Here is a 21,322-nt window from a genome sequence, read left to right on the forward strand (position 1 = left end):
CGTCTGCTTAATCCGATATTTTCCTACCTATCATGCGAATCCGGTAAATTTTATACAGATACAACAGCAGCTGATGCAACCGACGACACACACACACACGTAAAACGTTCCGGAAAGTTGAAGAGGTAAAATTTTGTGTTACCTAAAAAATTGGGAAAATTGTGAATTTCACCTGAAAGTAGATGAAAAATCCCCTTGATTTCCCTTCCATTCCCACCCAGGTGATTCATTGATTGGTATTTGGGGGTTTTTCAGGTGTGCTGGGCCATCTATTGTGGTGGAAAAAGCCATCAAGGTCCATCAGGAGGACTCTCAGGGGTTAGAAAAAATACACTCGAGTTGCAAAAAAGCAGTCCCGGAAGGAAATGTCCGCAGCCAAAACGGAACTTAAACCCTTCGGGGAGGATGAGTATGGACGGAAGATTGATCGGTGCCTCACAGATGTCCTAGTCAAGTCAGGTAAATCCTCAAAGAGAAAAGTTGTGCAAATATTTGGGATGATTACATAATTTTTTTGACGTTTTCAGCTGGTGGATTGGCACTAGGAGCCGTATTTTCCCTGCTCTTCTTCAAACGGAGGCGCTGGCCCCTGGTCTTGGGCACGGGCTTCGGTACCGGCGTGGCGTACACACGATGTGAGAAAGATTTAAATTCCTAGAGCGCCTCCCACGTCCTGACCACGCATAGTTTTCCTCTTTTTTTGTGAATTCGATCCGCGCGACCGGTGAGAAAAAGTTCTTAAGAAAATTAAAAAAATAATAAAGAGCATGCAAAAATCAAGCTCAGAATGAAAGCGAAGTTTGTTGTGTAAAATTATTTTTAATTAAGAGTTTTTTAGTGGAAGAAAAATACAATTTTCATTTAATATTCATTTTTATTGAATAATTCTTCATATTTATCATTATTCCAATAATATGAATTTTTCCTCTACGAGTGTGATTTTTTTCTTTATTTTCTCCTTCATACAACATTTTTTTAAATTTATTTTTATCGAGCATTTCCTTATTTATTACATTTAATTTGTTTCTTCATTAAATAAATTAAATCATTAAATGTAGGTAAAATTGGTAACGATTTCAATGAACATGATGATTGCAAAAACACTTGGCACTTTAAAATTAGGAATACATTATTGATTTTATTTAAAAATTCGGGGAAAACTGCAAAATAGAATCAATCTTATTTATTTAACTAATAACACATTAAACAGAAAAGAATATAAAACCTTTCCTAACAATCCTTAGAGAAAAAAAATGCCACTAACGGGAACAATATTAATTTAAAAACTCTCTCGAGGGGTTTTTTCACACATTTTTTTTTCTTTAGTACAAATCTACTCTTTTTTTTGCAAATCGAATGCCAATAAACAACTATGGTATCGTGTAAGAGCATTTCATTGAAAAATCTTAAATTGGTATTTAAGAAAACAGCATTTTTTCCTTTTATTAACTATTATTTTTTATATCCAGCGAAATGATGTCATTTTTGTTTGTTTTTTTTTATAAAAATTGTGACTAGAATTTATTATTTGGTATAAGGTATTGTTTTTTTTTCAATAATTAATTATTTATTATTTGTTCTTTTTTTTCTGCCAAATACGATGATTTTTCTGGGCGCATTATCACTAATTTTGTGAATAATTTAAATTTATAATAATTAGAATCTTTTTTTTTATTATTATTCCTTTCATGAAAGTTTTGGTGCTATCTCTGTGTATATTATAGATTTTTTTTGTTTTCTTGTATGTTGAAAAACCATTTTTATCGTCAAAATTCAGCTAATTTTTACTCTTAAAACGTTTTAATGCCACTATTTTGTTGGGAAATCTGGCCAATAGTTAATATAGTATCTATGGGTTGTACCCTCAAAGAGCCTATCGAGCCAATTACTCAACCCATCGAGGAGATTCTCCTCGAGAAGAATACGCGGTTCTGATTCTGTACTCACTGAGCTATCTGATTCACTGTCCATGGCCAAGAAGGAACCAGCTTCGGGATCTCTGTAGTTGTTGCTCAGCTGCCGCGTCATTTTGAGCATTCTCTGTGCAATTTTAATTTAAAAAAAATCAGAATTTTCAATTTATTCCAAAATCTTCACACTAAAAATAATTTTAGTAAATTTGCTACTAAATTGTACTTTTATGGGAAATTTTATTGTTTTTAAACGTAAAATTGGTTAATTTCTTAAGTGTTTTCTTAAAATAAACTAATTGCTTTTGATATTTTCGCTAAATTTTTAATTCTGGGGTATTTATTTAAGTAAAAATAAATAAAATATTCTTTTTGAACATTAAATTTTCTGTAACCTGGTGAAAAGAAATTATTTTTTTACGTAAAAAGTACTAAAACTGTAGATTTTTCTATGCAAAGCGCTTCATAATAATTCTTCTAAATTGTGTGTTATCAGTCGGAATGAAGATGCGATCGAAAAGATTAAGAATTTCTTCGTTCTTATGTTTTAAAATTTGGTTTAAAATGGTTTAAATTGGCTAATTTTAAAATGGTTAATTTGGTTTTAAAATGGCTTTAAAATGGAATTTAAATTAAACTATACTTTAGACATTTTAATAAGTTTTTAAAAATAAAAAATAAATAAGTAAAAATACTCATGTTAAAATTTTCTAAAATTTCGTTAAAAAAAACAAAAAATTAGATTTTTTGTAAACTAAATTAAATTTTACTAAAATTTCAGTAAAAAAATCATTTTACTGATGACATTTACTGAAATACCGTAGAATTTTCATTTCGTAAATTTTACTAAAATTATTTTTAGTGTGTTGACAACGTACCTTTGCCCCACGATTGGTTTCCGGATGTTTTGCGTGATACATGCAAAAATACTTTCGATGCCCATTCAATGCAATAACAGTGCCAATGCAATTTCTAGGATTAATTTTTAGATCGCGAGACTCCGTGAGGGACAATCGTAGCAATTCCGTGTACCATGTGAGCCCCTTTTCAATCAGCATGTGTGCAAACATCAGAGTTTTGTTCCTAAAAAAAGAAAAGAATTAGAATTTATGATCCACAGAAAAAAAATGAAAGGATTTTACATACTTTCTGTATGGCCATACTGCTTTGTGATAGCCGGGAATTAATTTGCTCCTTGACTGAAGATCCGTCACGAGGACAATTGTACGACAGCCTGGTTTTAGCAATCTCACCAATCCATTGTACTTTTCAGCCCTAAGTTCATGTAGTCGAAGTTCCGGAACGTACGTGCTCTGACTCTTTGCATTCCCATTGTTATTATTCACCGAATTACTCTTTTGCTGCTTCTTAATGTTCTCCTCCTCCTGTCGCACCAGGTAAGCCATCAAATAGCCCACACCGAGAATGAATCCAACTGTTCCGAGTACCGAAATTGCCGGCAGAATATGTTCTCGCCCTAGATTATCAGCTAAATATTCCATTGTTAGGAAAATCTTGTTGAAAATTCGCGATACAAGACCCTGAGCATGTTCATCGAGGAGATCCTTCACTTCTGCCTCATAGCTCAGAGCTTCGGATGCACGAAGAAGTCGCTGAATGGTGTCATCCAATTTTTGTTTGGTGTGATTGTAGTTGGGATCAGCGGAATCATTGTCCATTTGATGAATATGCAGACGTGCCTCATCCACCCATTCGTATTTGATGTGCTTTGTGTCTCTGCGCCAGATAATAACCACCCTCAGGAGAGTTTCCTGATCATCCTTCCGGACTAAGGCATTAATAAATTCCGATTGTTTCTCCTTGTAAATGTACGCAAAACGAACCCTCTCGGGATTGTAGGATGATTCCAAAGCAATCCTCCGCAAGGATTGTCGTGCATTGTCGTGACTGTTGGTGTTTTCTGTTACAAGAATGACACAGAGGCGCTTCCGGGGACGATTCCATTCTGTCGGACAAACCCCTTCGAGCATCCCTTGGGAAGAGAGACGTGGCAGGGCGAGATATTGATTAGCTGAGATGACATTATTGAGCGTTTGCAAGGGAATATCGGCCATTGAGACGCTGGCCACGGGTCGTGTGGAGTCTTCATTGAAAATGAGAACTGTATCGAGATTCGGGTGGACTTTGTAGCGCTCCTTGATTCCCTCACTGCTGGGGGAGTTGAGCTCCACAAAGGCAAAGGCCACCCTGAAGCGGAAATGGAAAGCAGACAGGAGGTATCGAAGACGTGGCTGGGCACGTGGCTCCATTACAAGAGCCCGGACACGATTATCATTCCAACCACTGAGGAAACCATGAACATTGTCATCCTTGACCGTGGGCACGAGCTTATACGGTAATTTGTGACGCAGAAATTCCACAATTCGCTGAACACTGAAGATACTCTCCTTGTACACGTAGAACTTCCCGTCGAGAATGAGAACGATGCAGGGTATGGAATGAACATTGAGTTTCCGGACCAAACCATTCTCATGCCCCGAATTGATGGTGGCAAAACTCGTCCCAAGGGGCTCAAGGACGTCGATGAGCTTCTTGAAGGCACCCGCGGCTTTCATGCACGCGAAACACCAATCCGAGTAGAACATTAGTAAATGCGGAGTCGTGAGGCTTTTAGGGAGGATATTTGTTTCAAAGTACTTTGTCGTGATGGAGAGCTTGTGAAAGAGACTGATGTCCTGGTCAAAGTGGAAGCGATGCCCGAAGAATTCCTCAAATGGATCCGGAGAGAATCTCCCATATTGCGTATAGTCGTGGGACTCCCTGAACATGGCTGCATCCTCATTGGTTATCCCATGCAGATCGTAGGCTTTCCGTCGTTCCGTGTCAGCCAGTAGCTCGTACGCCTGCTTTATCTCCACAAACTTCTTCTCTGCTTCCGGATCATTCGACTTGTCCGGATGCCACTCCTTGGCCAGCTGCTTGTAAGCCCTTCGAATCTCCTGCAGGGTGGCATGTCGTCCGACACCCAGAATTTTGTAGGGATCGCCCAAATTGGCCGTTCCTGCTACGGTGAAAAGAACAATAATGAGGAAAATCACCTGAAAACATGCACTCCATCTCATTTTCACAACTCTCCGCTGTCTCTTGAATCACCACGATGCTCAAAAATGACTTTTTCACAGAGGAAAAACCCTCAATTTTAACATTTTTCACACAAAAACTTTAACATAAAACAAAATCGATCTCATTTTTTTTTCTCCTGTCAGAATTTTCGGAAAATCTCTTTTGTCACGAAATGGAAAGTGGGACATTTTCTAGGAACGTCACGTAACATTTGTTGACAGTTCAATGTACATTTGTGTTTTTCTCCCATTTTCCGGGAGAAAGAGACGGAAAGTTTTGAAACTTTGTGACGTCTCGCTCGCACATCGTCAAATCAGCACATACCATATGTGTAATGAGGTTACGATGCAAGCTGATTTAGTCGACGATTCCATGTTTTTCGCAATTTTCTCGCATTTTCCGGGCGTTTTTCCCGTCCGGGTGTGATTTTTGGGGCGTAGGAAGCGCCCCCGCGTCGTTTGGCATCAAAAAAATCAAAAATTCAAATTTATTTAATTTCAAAAAGTCCCCAGAGTGTAAAAAGCCAAAAAACGGAAGTCTAAATTCAGGGGCAGAGTGCATCCCGCTCCCACCCTCGGCCCCTCTCGCTCGCACATCGTCTACTCAGTCAGCACATGCCGTATGTGTATGCTACAGTTGCAGTTCAAGCTGATTTCGCCGACGATTTTCTTTTTTCAAAAAATTCTTTTTCATTTTTTTTTTACTTTTTTTCAAACAAATCCAATTAAAATTAAATTCTGCATTAAATACAATTATTTTTCATTAAAATCCCTAAAAATTAAGGACAAAAAAACTCGTTTTTCTTGGATGATTTTATTTTTTATTTCACAATAAAATCCTTTTTTTACGCTTCGTGCAAATCCTTCTGCACCTTCTCCCATGCCGTCAGGGGGCCATGTTCGGGGCGGTACTTGACGTTGCAACCGTCTGGAGCCAGGCGTCCTTCGTCCCTCATCTCCTCATACACCTCCCGGTCGTACTTGGTGAAGCCCCACTTCTTGGAGATGAAGATCTTCTGGCGTCCGGGGAACTTGAACTTGGCACGACGGAGCGCCTCAATCACCTGAGCCTTGAAGCGATCGCTCGAGCGCACGGACATGATTGGTTTGCCAATGTCCACACGTGCCACGGTGCCCTGGGGCTTCCCAAAAGCACCTCTCATCCCAGTTTGGAGCCTAAAAAGAAGGGTTTGGTTAATATTTCCTTGCATTTAATGAAGATTTCTAAGGAAAAAAGGAAATCAGAGGTTGTCAATGTGGGGTAGAATCATCGTGGTTCATATCCCAGTGCTCAAAAGCTCTCATCATTGAGATTAAAGGGGCAAAAGGGACAAAAAGACGAAGGATTTACCTATCAGCTCCGGCGCATGACAACATTTTGTTGATGCGGATAACATGGAAGGGATGGAGGCGCATCCGGATGTGGAATTGATCTTTTCCGCAGTGCTTCACGAGGTACTTGTTGCAGCAGATACGTCCGGCCTCGAGAGCCTCACTACTCAGCTGCTCGTACTCGTCAGACACCAGGTGCACGCAGAGGGGGAAGTCCTCCACTGTTGCCTTCTTCCTGCCCAAATCGAAGATGCGGATCTTCGGATCGGGGACACCACGGCAGAACCGTGACTTCGGATACGGTTTATTCTTGCAGTAGCGGTAGCTAGAAGACACAGAAAAAGCACAGAAATTGTTAATTTTGGGGCTTCCCGGACGAGAAAAAGTGAGGTTATCTTGTCTCATGCTCGATTGTGGAGGAAAATCAGGCAAAATTTCAATCTTCCACCACACCCGTGAGCAGGAATTTTAATCTCCCTTTCTAATTTGTGTAAATCCCGGAAATGCTCCATTGAAAAGAACTTCCGGGTGATCCTGAAGGTTGCAAAAAAAAGAAAAGAAAAAAAACTCACCATCGAGCGGGACGGCGACCCATTTTGCCGTCTGAAATAAACAAGAAATATCACAGATTAAGCTAAAATATCACAATATCCACCAAGAGGGATGATTTGTGCGTGTTATGAAATTAGGAAAAGTGCTTTATCACGAGTATTTATCACAAAATCTTGCAAAGAAATGGCAAACACGTACCTTCAACACCACGTTTTCAAATGGAAAGGAAGTGAAAAGTGACATGGCGACCTACCCTTCAGAAGATTTCCCCGATTTCTCTGCAAAGAATCATTTCTGACGACATTGCCGAGAAAGACATTTTCTCAGAGTTTTCCCATCTAATCTGGGGTTTTTAATTTTCTGCAATTTTTCTTTTTAATGTTTTCTACCTTTTCTATTGTATCTTGCCTGGAAAATTAATATAAAAAAATTTAAATTTCTCATTTATGCCGATAATCTCTGCACACAATTTTAGTACAAAACGAATCATGGGAGAGTTTTAGTACAACCCACCCGTCAGATTGCAAGAAATTAGAACAGAAAAAGTATTTTCCACTTTTTTCTTAGAAAATTAAATAAATTACAGCAATGGCTGGACGGAGTAGTGATGTAGAAATGGCCCAGAAGACGTGGGAATTGGAGAATAACATTGAGACCCTTCCGGCGTGTGATGAAATCTTCAAATACGACGCACATCAGCAACAACAAGTTCAGGTAAATCCTTTTTTGTTGTTCTTGTCTCCCGGAATCTCTCCAAATTAAAGGATGTGAATACTTTCAGGCCGCCCGTCCGTGGGACAAGGATCCTCACTATTTCAAGGACATCAAAATATCAGCTTTGGCCCTGCTGAAAATGGTCATGCACGCTCGTTCTGGCGGAAGTCTCGAGGTGATGGGACTTCTCCTGGGGAAAGTGGAAGAGAATACAATGATTGTTATGGATGCCTTTGCACTTCCTGTGGAGGGCACAGAGACTCGTGTTAATGCCCAATCTCAGGCTTATGAGTACATGACGGCCTACATTGAGTCCGCAAAGGAAGTGGGGCGCTTGGAGAACGCCATAGGATGGTACCACAGTCATCCGGGGTATGGATGCTGGCTCTCGGGGATCGATGTGTCCACACAGATGCTCAATCAGAACTTCCAGGAACCCTTTGTGGCCATTGTCATTGATCACGTCAAAACCATTTCAGCCGGAAAGGTCTGTCTGGGTGCCTTCCGGACATACCCAAAGGGCTACAAACCCCCAAATGAGGAACCATCAGAGTACCAGACAATCCCGCTGAATAAGATTGAAGATTTTGGGGTGCATTGCAAGCAGTACTACTCCCTCGAAGTGAGCTACTTCAAATCCGCCCTGGACAGGAAGCTTCTGGATTCACTGTGGAATAAGTATTGGGTCAACACTCTTGGCAGTTCCGGGCTGCTGAGCAATTCTGACTACACCACTGGACAGATTTTTGATTTGTCAGAGAAATTGGAACAGAGCGAAGCAAGCCTGGGACGGAGTCCTTTCGTTGTCACCGGGGCAGATCCTCATGAGAAGCGCACCGAAGATCGACTCTCGAAGGCAACTCGTGACTGCAGTCGTTCCTCCATTGAACTCATTCACGGACTGATGGCACAAATTGCCAAAGACAAGCTCTTCAACAGTGTCGGAGTGAAGCAGAAGTAAAAAAAAACAAATCTTTCTTTGTAACCAATCTCATATAAGGATTTATTGCTTAATGAAGGCTTTGCCAATTTTGTGGGCTACACTATCACGAATTCTTTTCCCTCGTAGGCGAAAACCTTCCTCAAGGAGGGCAGGTTGTCGCAGGGATACTCCCTGAGCATCCGGTGACCATACACGGAGAGAAATCTCCTGATCTTTGTTCCCATTCACCCCAATCCATCCAATTGATCCAAAGACAATGTCTGCAACGGTCAGGCTGCTGTAATTGCCCATTAAATTCAATTCTTTTGCACATTTGAGGCCTGTCCAGGGGGATGATCTCTCAATGGTATTCTGGGGCACTTGGAGAGCATCCGTAGGAAGGAGATCTGTGTATATTTCTTCTGCTTTTTCTGTTTCACACACTAACATGGGAAGCTTCAAGGATGCATAAACGATTAATCTGCAAAAACAAATGAAATTAAGGGCTTTCCGGATGATTCTCATGAGAACAATGCTTGCATACCTGATTGGTTGCATCCCAGTGACATAATCAATCCTCCCAATGCCAGCCAGGAAGAGGGAGAGCCCGGATTTGATGAAAAACACCCGCGGGCGGAGCATCTCTTTGGGAATAACGCGCAGAATTTCCTCAATATTGAGTTTATGATGAATTTGGTCAGGAAGAATGATCCCGGGAGTGTCGTAGCACCATTTGCTATCTCTGTAATCCTTATTATCCTCATTGAGTGCCTGTGGTTGGATATTTGCCCCTCCCATTGCGAAGAAATCCGACGTTTCTTCAGGCTCAGGCCTGAATGTTTGTCCAATGTGCCCCATAAGGGTGGCGTACTGCAATTTCCCCGTTTTATTGGCTTCAATTTGGCGCAATTTCGCCTCCTGTCCCTTAGTATACTGCTCCGTGATGAGTCTCTGTGTCCGGAGGTAAATTCTGTAGTCTGATGGTCGAAGAATGGGGAATTTCAGGAGACGGAGCGTTGTGCCCGGCCATGGGGATGCTGTAGCTCTACTCACGAGATCCTGTGCTTGGATTTTGCAGTAATCCGAACGAAGGAGGGCATTAAAGAGGGAACTCTTGCCCACATTGGTGGCACCAATGAGGTACACATCACCCCGTGTACCCCACTTGTGGTGAAGATTTGTAATTAATTCCTCAATCCCATAGCCCGTGGTTGCTGAGACGAGGGCAATGTGCTTAATATTCTTCTCCAGAAGCCCCTTCTTTGTGACTTCCTCCATTAGGCGGACTTTTATGTTATTGAGGTAGTTGCGGGAATCTTTGGGAATGAGATCTACTTTGTTTCCCACGATAAACAGGGGTCTCCTCTCGCCAATTACCTTACTAACATCTGACCAGATGGATGAGGGGAAATCCAGGAGATCCACAATGAGCATTCCAAGACCATGTTTGTGGGAAATTGAGGAGATCATTTGCAAATACTCATCCGGATGTACGCTCACATTGAGGGCTGTGTTGTAGTTCTTGAGGAAGTGGCATCGTTGGCAGATGATTGTCTTCAATTCGGTACTTGAGCGTCCTTTGAAAATTTCACTAGGAAGGTATCCCGGGAGGCTGGGCTCAGCACAATGAAGTGCAGCTCCACATCCATTGCAAGGTACTTTTGAGATGGGAATTGTTGGATCGGGAGTTCCGTACTTAACATTCGCATCCTCATTCTCGTCAAAATATTCATAGTCATGCAGCCAATCTGGTTGTTCTTCTTCCGGGGAAAATCTCGCTTTTATCCTCTTCATCTCCTTCTCCCGAATACTGTCCAGGAATTCTTCTTCCTCTTTGGAAAAGACGATCCTGTCGCATTGAGAATTTGTTACTTCCTCGTACTTTACGCTGTCTTCCGGGCTGGCGATGTACTTGAGGGCAAGAGGGAATTCCTTCACCTTCCCACTGGCAATCTTCATCTCTTTCTCCTTGACTTTGATCATTTCCTGAAGGGCTCGACTCTTTTTGTAGCCCAATTTGAGGAAATGATCCTCCCTGTAGGAACTGTAGAGGATGGATTGTTCGTGCTTCTGAAAAATGCTTGCAACATCTGGATCTATTGGTTTCTTCAGGAATTTCACCTTCACTGAGTAACTTCGGAGATTGCTGAAGAACAACTTCTTGGCGAGGAGGGAATTTAAAAGTTTATTCAGCATTTTTTCTCAAGATAAACAACACACACACACGATGCTCAAACAACCTCGCGCTCCTCGCATGGGTTGTATGACAGATGTTGTTGTAAAAGTCGTCTCATAAGTTGTGTTTATGTGGCCAAACAAACGAACCTGCTGACCCCTTAAGAATTCACAAAAATGTACCCGAAAATCCGTGTTTAGTAGGATAAGAATGAAAATTTGCATGGGAATCATGAAAATAGCACGAAGAAGGGTGTTAACGTCTCTCTGCTACTGCTTTGTGATGTTTATTGTCCTCCTGTGGCTCTACAAGTGGTCCCTGGATGACACTCACAATGCCATCTCGTCGCGAAGGAAGCCAAAGGAGGAGATTGTTGTTGCTGTTGTAACGTGTGGCTCAAGACTCCATGAAACGCTCAACATGCTGAAATCTGTGCTCCTCTTCAGTACCGGCGAGTACCCAATTAAATTTGTCATAGTCACAGAGGAGGATTTGATGCAGAATTTCTCAGAGAAGCTGGAGGATTGGAGTGAAATCCTAAAGGGACATTTTACCTACGAACTCCTGGCACTAACATTCCCAGAGAAAAATCGCGAGGAGTGGATAAATCTCTTTAAACCCTGTGCAGCACAGAGACTCTTCCTCCCAGTAAGTCTCCAGCGCTGAGAATCTCTAAAAATCTCTGATCTTTAATCAAATTCCCCAATTTCCCACAGAGTCTTCTCAAACATATTGATTCTGTCCTGTACATGGACACAGATACCCTCTTCCTGTCATCTGTCGTGGATATTTGGAAGATGTTTCAGCAATTCAATGAATCTCAAATTGTGGGATTGTCTCCGGAGCACGAGGACAGCAGCGTTGGCTGGTACAATCGCTTTGCAAGGCACCCATTCTATGGGCCTCTTGGACTCAATTCCGGTGTGATGCTGATGAATCTCACGCGAATGCGCAATTTTGAGTGGGAACAGAAGATTCTTCCCATCTACAAGGAGTACCGAACAAAAATAACATGGGGTGATCAAGATCTCATAAATATCCTCTTCCACTTTCACCCCGAGAAGCTCTACGTCTTCCCGTGTGAGTGGAATTATCGTCCTGACCACTGCATGTACATGAGTGTGTGCAAAGCTCCGAGTGGTGTGAAGATTGTCCATGGGAATCGTGGGTACTTTCATTCAGAGAAGCAACCGGCCTTTAGGGAAATATTTGCTGCCATAGAAGAGGTAAGTCCTCATCAAATCAAAGCTCCTGCTCCAACAATCATTAATCCTCAATGGATCTCATAAATAATTTCTTTTAAAATTGTTTCAGTACCAGATCGGTTCGGATCCGTACAGACACTTCCTTTTGCCGCTAATTGTAAGATTTAAGGATATCTCCGTTACCAATTCCAATTGCGGCAAAGTTACGGACAAATTCCTCTACAAGGCTAAACAATTATTCAAGGATAATTTCTACAATTACGAGTGAGTTTTTGGCATTGTGATAGGAAGTTTGAATCTTCATTTTATTAATTAAAATTCTACAATGGACAAAAAGTACATCGACTTGCCATATAAAAGATTGTGAAGCAGCAGTATTTTTTTTAATTGTTCCTGTCTTGTATTTTTATGTGTACACTAACCTTCTTTATAAAAAAAAAATCATGTGCCTTTAATATTAAAAGAAACCTTTAAATAAAATTATTTGTTCTTTGATATCAAATATTAATTAAAGGATTTTTTTTGGGTCTGTAATAAAAATTTGAGAACGAAGGGAATCGAATCTCGGTGATTGCTCGTTTTCCAGTTAAGATAGGAATAAATGAATGGAAGTAACTTGATCACGGAATAAAAATTAGAAGAAGCAGAAAACTGTACATCTGGATTTATTTTTCATAAAAAGTTAAGAAGTTTAAAAGAAAATAAACAGAAAAGAATTATTTTGCATGTTTTGCATTATTTTATCATAGAAAATAATTAGAATTTAATTATTTGATCAATTGTAGTGCAATCTGATCCCATTTCAAGAAAGACGAGTTTTTTTTCAAGATTAAAAAGTCGCGATGAGCAAGGTGATTTTTGAGGTGTGCAAACATAAAAAAATTTGATAATTTAGTGACGTTTCTTACCTTTTATATCGCACTATTCACTCCCATTAATTTCCTACTCTTCTCGTAATTTTAGGAGTTAATTTTTAAAAATGATGCCTCATCATTCATTGATAAGGCGTATTTGTTGAGATCTCACAGAGAATAATGAAGCCCATTGTAAGATAATGTGTAAAAATTTTATGCAAAATCTCTTGTACTTACATAACCTCAGTGAGAAAGAATATTTCAGTATCAGAGCGGATACTGTGATAATATCCAAAGTGAAATAAATTTAGTCAGGGAGATGCGAATCTTCTACATTCTGTGCACAAAAGTGCCTGGGAAAGTGGTGAAAAGTATTCCCAGTTCAGCTAGAAAGGTAGTCCCTCCCACAACCTATACAAGGATATGGGGATCCCTATTTGGGAAATATCTTCTCCTCACAAATACCATAAGTTCGGGCATTCTTATGGGTTTGGGGGATATTATGTCTCAGGAAATTGAATATCGTACAAATCTCATTCAGAAACGTTATGATTGGAAAAGAATTGGTGAGTTTTTCTTCTTTTTAATTTATCGATTTTGCAAAATTGCATCATTTTTTCATTTTTGCCCATTTTAGGACAAATGTTCCTTGTTGGATGCTTGGCAGGACCATTTCATCATGTCTTCTACAAATGGATGGATAGAATTTTACCCAAAGCCGACGTTTTAACATCGGCAAAGAAAATTATGTTGGACCAAACAATTTTCTCACCTTTCTGCATTATTACCTTTTTCTACTCAGCTGGAATTCTCGAGGAAAAAAGCATCAAAGAATGCCACAAAGAACTCAAAGAAAAATTCTTTACTGTTTATTTTGTAAGATTTTCCCAAAAATTCTTCTCAAACTCTCCTATTAATTTAATGTTTTCTTCTTTTAGGCTGATTGGACTATTTGGCCTGCAGCACAATTTATTAATTTTTACTTCCTCCCACCGCAATATCGAGTTTTGTACATAAATGTCGTCACAATGTTCTACAATGTGTTCCTCTGCTATGTGAAGCACACAGAAACGTCCTTCTTCAAATTCTTAGAGCCAGAGAAGGAGAAGAAAATCAAAGAAAATTAAAAGCTGTGCGATTATCTCGTCAGAATTTAATATATATTGTTGAATGTTTAAAGAAAATGATTTTTTTAATCGCTGCACTTCTCAATGCATTTTTTATGCAGATTCCTATAGCATAAAACGTTGACCTTTAGTTTGCCTTGTTCACATATTCGCAAGCATCAACCCAGTCATTGTAGACATCAATTGGTTCCGATAGGAAGTTTATCGTCGTCTGGTAGTCTTCTAAACAAACTCGACACGTTATCCTTGCGGAATTTCGACTTTTATCCCTGAAAAAAAGAGATTTTTTCAATAAAATTGCTGATCAATTTGCAAATTGCAGCTGTTTGTTTACATTTTTACTTCACAAGACTTTTCGTGATTGCAGAAAGGACAGTTGAATTGCTGATCCAGTGGCTGGATTGCCTTCCTCTTCGGTGGTGGCTTCCGCTTTGACTTCCTTCGACCCATTTTGGGGTAAAAAGACTTTTTTCTTTCACTATTATTTAATTAATTTCAAGTTAAATAGTCCAAGAAGTGAATGTTTATGTTTGACACTCAACCCAGCTGGCCTTACAACGTCTTGATTCGGTTGAAAGAAACCCGGCTGACCATTGTTCATTAGCCCAATTTTGGAGAATCCCTTCAGAATCGGTACTAATCGAGTATTTTCATTGAAAATGAAGCCAAATTATTCTTCTGCAAAAGCTCTTTCGTCAACTTTCAGTTGCTTGAATGAGTTTCTTTCAATTCGCACGCATTAAATTTTGTGTCCCATTTATGGCACAACAAAATTCTCATTCATTTTCATATTATCTAGAGAAACAGAAAGTATTCAAAAGTGAAGAGATATCATAAAAATCACGGCTGGATTTTATTTTATCATCATAAAAGTGCCAGATTTCTGCTGTGGGAAAAGTTATTTTTGTATCAGTATTTATATTTCAACGAAGCATAAGCAGCAGTGCGTGTGTGTGCGCGACATAAGAGTGTATATAACGAGGAAATTATCGATTTTTCAAAAATGTCACTTTTCCACTTCACTTTTAAGAGAATCCAAGGTGTATTCCTTCTAAATTCGAGTAGAATTAATATAAAAAATATTGATTTTGCGGCATTTAGTCGAAGCAGCGGAGCCAGAGTTAAAAATGTAAGACTTCTGCCATATTCATTGCATTTCATTTATATACCATTTTGGACCTTTGGACTTCACTTTTACATTATTCCTTTATAATCCATATTTCTTAGATTTGGAAAAAATTGTATATTCCAACATAGGACCACATGCTTGATAAGTTCCACCACGATTTGTTAATTAAAACTTGATAAAAAAGCACATTGGATGTAGCCAAGAATTTGAGGATTTGGAGAGGCTTAAAATTTAATTCATGAACGGCGGAACGACATATGTATGTAATCATCATGCTAAAAAATGCATCAAACGATGCACATAACTCACATACATATATCTCCTTTACATAAAATATATAATAAATGTACTGGCGAAAAGTTTCCGGACAAAAATCTTAAATAAAGTGCGTGCGAATTGTGCAAAATGATATTGTTCTTAAAACAAAGAGAACAGGTTAAAAGCAATTTTTTCGTGATATTTATGACAATAGAAGGAGAGTTTAGGTTTGGATTGTCAGCTCTGTAAATGAATTAAAATTGCTTTGAGAAAATTAGTGGAAAAAAAATGCAATTCAGTGTCAGTTTATTCCAGAAAAGACTCGCGATCACTTGACCTATTGTGACCTGTATTAAAAAATTTATGCCTGAAAATTATAGTTTTTCGTTTCTTTATTTTGTTAATTTAACACAAAGTTCACTGAACAAAAAATAATTATAAAATATGCAAAAGTTGTGCGATCGTGTGATAAATCCAAATCCTACCGGGTTAGAAAGGAAGTTAGTGTTGGGTCCTGTCGGGATGCGATAGAAGATCGTTATATATTTATCATATTTATGAACTGACTTCGGTTTCAGTTCGGGTCAGATTCGTGCCGATAAAAGTGTCGATCACACTGACGAAATGAGGTGAAGACTGAGAGCGAAGGTTCCTGAGATAGTTGTTCAAATCATAGATTAAAAAAGATCAAAATCATTAAAAGAAAAATCCAACCTGTGTCCCGTTAAGGAACATTACTTCGCCCACTTCGCCTACATATAAGCCTTAAAGCTTTGAATAAAATTTTAATATTAGCATCATTAGCATAGAACTACCATTTAATATGATCAAATAAAGTAATAAAATCTACGACTCAATAAAACTTTTGATATTTTAAAGAAATTTTAATAAAAGCAAAACTTGCGCAAGTAAAGACATTAAAAACTTCAACAAAAATCTTTATTCGGGAACTTTTCGAAAGTACTGCGTGTGTATACGTATTATAATCCAGCGCCAGACAATCACACCACCAGCGCCAACACATTGCATTGCAAATATCTTGAAAATTAGTTGCTCAATACGAGTCTTTATCTTTATACATTTGGAGTGAGTACAACTCACTGGGACTGGACAATTTTCATGATATAGTTTTAGTAACAAATTATACTTCCCCATTATCTATTCGAATGTTTGTCAAAAATACTTTGTGTGTACATATATTTTTTAAATATTTCACAATAGTTTGATTAAAAGAATTCTTTTATTTAATTGATAAAAAATAAAATATAGAACGCTTGGATGATGTATCATGGAACAAGAACTTTGGCAACTCAAGAAATCACCAAGAATATTCATCTGCACAGCGATGAACCGAAGGACGTAACAACTGATCACAGAACATTGAGGTACATTCTTTTGCATTATAGAAAGATTAATGATCAAATAGAGATGAATGAATAAATGAAAAGCTTAAAGGAATTTTAATAAAATAACGTTCCAATAATGCAATGAAAGAGGTAAAAGAATCATTTTTCTTCTTATTGCACAGAACTGGTCCTATGTCTATAAATAGCTACATATTATTTTCTTTTATAAGAAGAAGAATGTAGATTCGAGTGCAAAAAATCGCAATCTTTTCTTTTGATATAAGATTTTATTATGAAATGAAGCAAATAATTTTTCGCTTGTTAATTTTATAACAGTCTTTCAGTAAAAACCACACATTTGAATACTTAAAAATAAAAATATTAGTGAAACATAAAGAGAAAAAGAAATTTTATATTCATAGAGCATAAATTAATTATTTTTCGTAGCTTTTGTGACTAAGCTTTTATATAATTTTTTTTAAATTATGTGTTTAATAAACAATGCTGGATTATTAGATCTAAAAAACTTGGAGATATAAAAATCCTGCCTAATATTTTCAAGGACATTGAGGAATATCATGGAGCATGAGTCGAATTGCTTCAATCAATATCATTAGCTTAATGAGCTAGGCTCATTGTACTTATATGGCAAAATATAATAAAAATTTACGATTATGTAAAGTTGATTTAACGACTGTGATGACTGTGATGGTTTATGTGAAGGAAATTCGTCGGGAATTCGGACAGGAAGGGGTAAGAAAAATGCAACTTCTCTGCAATCAGCGACGTTTTGAATAATTTATATTCATCTTCAGCTTTACGAATAACATACAGTTGGAATAATAATGTGAAACATTTTTTAAAGATTTCTTCTTATTTTTGTGAATTTTTACAGAAGTATTTCTTACAATTAAACTGTAAAATTTAAATATTCCTAGAGCCTGAAGATGAATATAAATTATTCGAAACGTCGCTGATTGCAGTAAAGTTGTGTTTTTCTTGCTTTTTCCCAATCGCTTTTCTGACGGATTTCCCTCACATTTACGATTATTATACACAAATTTTTCATTCAAAAAATACTTTTATATTGATAAACTTTTCAGATTAATTAAACCAATAGATAAGCCCCTGGCTGTTCTATTCATGTGGCTTCAAGTAAAGCAGAAGCACCTGGTTAAATTTGCCCAGATCTACAATGATTGCGGGTTTGATGTTGTAACAGTTCAAATAACACCATGGCAATTACTGTGGCCAACGAAGGGTACCCAACTTGTGGCATCCGATGTCATTAGGTTCCTCTACAACAATACAGCATTTAATCCCATCCTATTGCATGGGTTTTCCGTCGGGGCCTACGTTTGGGGGGAATGCCTCGTTAAAATTGCAACTGATGAGAAGAAGTAAGAAAATTTTATTTTCTTTTCTTTCTTTCAATTTTTTGTATTAATTTTGTGAAAATTAATTTTTTTCTGCAGATACCAGAGCCTTACGGATAGAATATGTGGGCAAGTTTGGGATAGTGCTGCCGATGTTACAGAAGTACCAGTCGGTGTACCCAAAGCACTTTTCCCTCGCAATCCCACACTTCAGTCTGCACTTCGAAAATACATGATGTGAGTTAATTATGATTTTGCAATGTTTTAAGTAGGTATTTACCAACGTCAATTTTCTTTTTCTTCACACCAACAGGTATCATATGAAGGCATTCCATGAATCGGCTACATCGCACTACATTCGATCTAGTCAAATGTTTCACAGTACGATCGTACGTAAGCCAGCTCTATTCCTTCTCTCAAAGACAGATCCTGTGGGAACTTATGCTGCCAATTCAAGAGTTCGCGTATGTATTTTTTTTTGCATTTTTAAATGATTTTTTTAACTTTAAATTAAATTTTTGCAGGAAAACTGGGAAGCAAATGGTGTAAATGTGACTTGGAAGTGCTGGGATAAATCACCACATGTGCAGCACTTCCTCAAGCACCGAGATGAATACATACAGAGCCTTTTTGAGTATTTGGCAAGCCTGAAGGTTCTGAAGCAACATGAAAAAATGAGGGCAAAATTGTGAATCTGTGATAGGAGCACGACATGATTTTTTTTTAATTAAACAAAAAAGAAGAGTTTTAAACTCAATGTGGAAGTTCAAGGCATATTTTCGTAATATATATGCTTCTCTTTATCAATATAATGGATTGTGGGTTAAATATTTAACTAAAAGAAAAAAGTTCGAAAGCATATTTTGTTCTAGACTACACGTTTTTTTTATTCCTTCTTAATTTGCATTAAAGTCAATTCAATATAGAGTATCTCAACAACTGTATCAACCAATAAGTTTAGCCACATCTTGTAAATTTGATATGAAATAAAATTTAATTTCCTATTACATTTTTTTCATACTTTATTCTTGAATTAAATACTAAACCTTTGAAAAAAAGAAGATACATGCGCCGTTTTTTTTCATTGTTGAAATGAAATAAAACATGAAATTAAAAGTCACTGCGTTATGAATTTCTCTTTTTGCTAAATCATCCCTAATAAATCTTACGACTTACGAGGTAACAAAACTTCTTTTTTCTTAACTAAAAGGTGATTAAATGAATTACAGTCGTGCTCTCGTGGTAGGACCGTCGTCAAAATGACTTCTCCGCGGTAAAACGGCTTCAGAATGAGGAACTTTGCCTTCGCAGTGGGACAATTAGTATCCTACCTTTCCAATAGTACTAATTGTCCCACTACGAAGGCAAAATACTTCATTCTGAAGCCGTTTTACCGCGGAGAAGTCATTTTGACGACGGTCCTACCACGAGAGCACGACTGTAAATGACGTAAAGACGCATTGTTTATTACCTTTCCCTGAAAATTAGTTACCTTTAACACACTGACGACGGGTAAAATACTTCCCAAAGGTTTTTTACACGACATGTAACAATTAGTCACTGGCGTCCAGAAATGTTACCCGGTGGGACCATGATGTTCTTATGTTCTTCGCACGTTATTAGAAAATATTTATTTGACACAATGGGCTTGATTCAGCGACCAAGAAACCCTTGAAATCTTTGAATTTTGTACTGAAATTTCAAGATTTCAAGCGAATTTCAAGGGTTTCTTGGTCGCTGAATAAGGCCCAATATTCGCAGTTATGTGTAACACAAATTTTTTTTAATATAAAATTATCGCAAAGGAAACACAATTTAGTTTTCAAAAATCTTTGGACATATGTATATGGCATTTTTTCTCATGCCAACATAACCGCACTTTTATATTCATGTGGAAAAAAGTCAGATTTATGGGATAATTTCAGTGAAAATCTTTCAGACGAGTTTCCTTTTTGCTATTAAACATTATGAAGCATTTTTTTTTATCACAAAAATTAAATTGAGGTTATGTAAGAGGAAAATTTTCTTTTCGTAAAATATATAACCTAAATCACCTGATGATAACGTCAACAAGCAGGTTGACTTTTTTATTCTAAAAATTCTGAAAACTTCATAATACATGTATTTAGCTAATATCTACTCTGTGACAGTGTGATTTAAAAAAATCTAGAATATTCTAAATACTTAGTCTGTTATTTATATTTCCTTCATAGGATAATAATATCCAGAATTATCATTATCTAGAATATTCTAGATAATTCCTTTTTCTTGTCACAACTTATTTGAAATCTTTTAAATGCTGATTTCAAATCATTTCATAAATTTAATAAATAATAGATTTATTAATCATATATGAACACCTTACGAGTCAGCAATCAAAATTGGCTGAAAAAATGTTGGAGAAGTTTTCCTACCGGGTAAATGTCAAACGCAAAAAGAGTGGCAAATTGTTACAGCGTACAGAATTGAGAACTGTCAGTGGACGCCGATGTGCGTCAAGCCGTCCAGGATGTGTTAAGTCAAAAAATAATTAAAACGGAACTATAATTTTTCTTATCATCGCGCGGTGAACGTTCTGAAGGATTAATAATTCATAAATCTTTGTTGTATTCTGTAGTCAAGTCAAATGAAGTTTTTTTTTGCATGTTCCCTCGATAAGTCTTTTGATAAAGTCATTGTGAACACCTGAAGTACCTACATTTTTTTTACCACAGAAAATAACTGATATGCTGATTGAGATTTCCCATGCAACGCTACTCCAATAAATCACACAGAATGGAAGTTAAATATAGCTAGAGGTCTGAAATTTTAATATGTTATAAGGGCCCTTAAGACCTTTTCAACGATACCCCATTTTTAAAAATCGAACAAGCGGTTTAGCAAATATAGACTTTTATCGAAAGTCGGCCATAACTCCTAAACCGGTTGACCGATTTTAACCAAACCGGTTTTGAATGAAAGATCTCAAAAAGGTCTACAATTATCTATACATAGGAAGTTTCAAAAGTTACCGCTAGAGGGCCTACAATCAAAAACCAAAGTTTCGATGAGTTTTCGACCAGTTTTCGATTAATATCTCAAAAACTGGACGATAGATTTCGATTAAATTTTAGTATATTATAGGTGATAGGTACACCTTTTAATAAAAAAAAAAATAAAAAAAATTTATGTCGCGGTTTCAGAGATATAGACCAAAACAGGTTTCCATATGTACCGATTGTTGCAATATTGCCTTATATCGGCTTAACGGTACTTGATAGAGGCTTTTCGATTGAAGTTTCATCAGGTATAGTGGGTATGACCTATCCGATTAGTACTCTGCGTTGATACCAATTCTT

The 21,322-nt window shown here is 37.6% G+C and overlaps 9 protein-coding genes across 11 annotated transcripts; 5 read left to right on the forward strand and 4 right to left on the reverse strand.

Annotated features, from left to right (window-relative positions):
- The first annotated feature begins 54 nt into the window (after positions 1-54).
- LOC129786188 (MICOS complex subunit Mic10-like) lies at positions 55-798 on the forward strand. Of its 2 annotated transcripts, none has more exons than XM_055821040.1 (3): positions 55-125; positions 256-459; positions 528-798. In XM_055821040.1, the coding sequence occupies exons 2-3, from the start codon at positions 366-368 to the stop codon at positions 656-658; spliced, it is 225 nt and encodes a 74-aa protein (XP_055677015.1). In that variant the 5' UTR covers positions 55-125; positions 256-365; the 3' UTR covers positions 659-798. The 2 variants fall into 2 exon arrangements, with proteins under 2 accessions (XP_055677015.1, XP_055677014.1); XM_055821039.1 differs by having other exon boundaries at positions 87-178.
- Positions 799-854: 56 nt separating this feature from the next.
- On the reverse strand, positions 855-5,139 carry LOC129785986 (dnaJ homolog subfamily C member 16). Its single transcript, XM_055820721.1, has 3 exons — positions 3,057-5,139; positions 2,789-2,993; positions 855-2,040 (listed from the first exon to the last, which is right to left on the reverse strand). The coding sequence occupies exons 1-3, from the start codon at positions 4,991-4,993 to the stop codon at positions 1,810-1,812; spliced, it is 2,373 nt and encodes a 790-aa protein (XP_055676696.1). The 5' UTR covers positions 4,994-5,139; the 3' UTR covers positions 855-1,809.
- A 651-nt stretch (positions 5,140-5,790) lies between these two features.
- LOC129786155 (60S ribosomal protein L10) lies at positions 5,791-7,141 on the reverse strand. Its single transcript, XM_055821003.1, has 4 exons — positions 7,076-7,141; positions 6,898-6,928; positions 6,345-6,650; positions 5,791-6,169 (listed from the first exon to the last, which is right to left on the reverse strand). Exons 2-4 carry the CDS (start codon positions 6,918-6,920, stop codon positions 5,839-5,841), a joined length of 660 nt encoding a protein of 219 aa, XP_055676978.1. The 5' UTR covers positions 6,921-6,928; positions 7,076-7,141; the 3' UTR covers positions 5,791-5,838.
- A 250-nt stretch (positions 7,142-7,391) lies between these two features.
- Positions 7,392-8,637, forward strand: LOC129786118 (COP9 signalosome complex subunit 5). The gene is made up of 2 exons (XM_055820939.1): positions 7,392-7,591; positions 7,659-8,637. The coding sequence occupies exons 1-2, from the start codon at positions 7,466-7,468 to the stop codon at positions 8,550-8,552; spliced, it is 1,020 nt and encodes a 339-aa protein (XP_055676914.1). The 5' UTR covers positions 7,392-7,465; the 3' UTR covers positions 8,553-8,637.
- Positions 8,566-10,709, reverse strand: LOC129786001 (nitric oxide-associated protein 1). Its single transcript, XM_055820751.1, has 2 exons — positions 9,058-10,709; positions 8,566-8,994 (listed from the first exon to the last, which is right to left on the reverse strand). The coding sequence occupies exons 1-2, from the start codon at positions 10,707-10,709 to the stop codon at positions 8,595-8,597; spliced, it is 2,052 nt and encodes a 683-aa protein (XP_055676726.1). The 3' UTR covers positions 8,566-8,594.
- A 190-nt stretch (positions 10,710-10,899) lies between these two features.
- LOC129786107 (glucoside xylosyltransferase 2) lies at positions 10,900-12,613 on the forward strand. The gene is made up of 3 exons (XM_055820926.1): positions 10,900-11,337; positions 11,406-11,915; positions 12,004-12,613. The coding sequence occupies exons 1-3, from the start codon at positions 10,900-10,902 to the stop codon at positions 12,160-12,162; spliced, it is 1,107 nt and encodes a 368-aa protein (XP_055676901.1). The 3' UTR covers positions 12,163-12,613.
- A 171-nt stretch (positions 12,614-12,784) lies between these two features.
- Positions 12,785-13,875, forward strand: LOC129786154 (mpv17-like protein 2). The gene is made up of 3 exons (XM_055821002.1): positions 12,785-13,314; positions 13,386-13,624; positions 13,687-13,875. Exons 1-3 carry the CDS (start codon positions 13,068-13,070, stop codon positions 13,873-13,875), a joined length of 675 nt encoding a protein of 224 aa, XP_055676977.1. The 5' UTR covers positions 12,785-13,067.
- Positions 13,876-13,881: 6 nt separating this feature from the next.
- Positions 13,882-14,431, reverse strand: LOC129786187 (transcription elongation factor 1 homolog). The gene is made up of 2 exons (XM_055821038.1): positions 14,210-14,431; positions 13,882-14,144 (listed from the first exon to the last, which is right to left on the reverse strand). The coding sequence occupies exons 1-2, from the start codon at positions 14,323-14,325 to the stop codon at positions 14,003-14,005; spliced, it is 258 nt and encodes an 85-aa protein (XP_055677013.1). The 5' UTR covers positions 14,326-14,431; the 3' UTR covers positions 13,882-14,002.
- A 147-nt stretch (positions 14,432-14,578) lies between these two features.
- On the forward strand, positions 14,579-18,991 carry LOC129786126 (uncharacterized). Of its 2 annotated transcripts, XM_055820957.1 has the most exons (7): positions 14,579-15,004; positions 15,103-15,263; positions 16,532-16,647; positions 17,712-18,008; positions 18,084-18,221; positions 18,298-18,448; positions 18,509-18,991. In XM_055820957.1, exons 2-7 carry the CDS (start codon positions 15,243-15,245, stop codon positions 18,674-18,676), a joined length of 891 nt encoding a protein of 296 aa, XP_055676932.1. In that variant the 5' UTR covers positions 14,579-15,004; positions 15,103-15,242; the 3' UTR covers positions 18,677-18,991. The 2 variants fall into 2 exon arrangements, with proteins under 2 accessions (XP_055676932.1, XP_055676931.1); XM_055820956.1 differs by lacking the exon at positions 15,103-15,263 and having other exon boundaries at positions 14,580-15,004.
- Positions 18,992-21,322: the final 2,331 nt, after the last annotated feature.

The sequence above is a fragment of the Lutzomyia longipalpis genome, chromosome 1 (assembly GCF_024334085.1).
Source record: "Lutzomyia longipalpis isolate SR_M1_2022 chromosome 1, ASM2433408v1".
Classification (NCBI taxonomy): domain Eukaryota; kingdom Metazoa; phylum Arthropoda; class Insecta; order Diptera; family Psychodidae; genus Lutzomyia; species Lutzomyia longipalpis.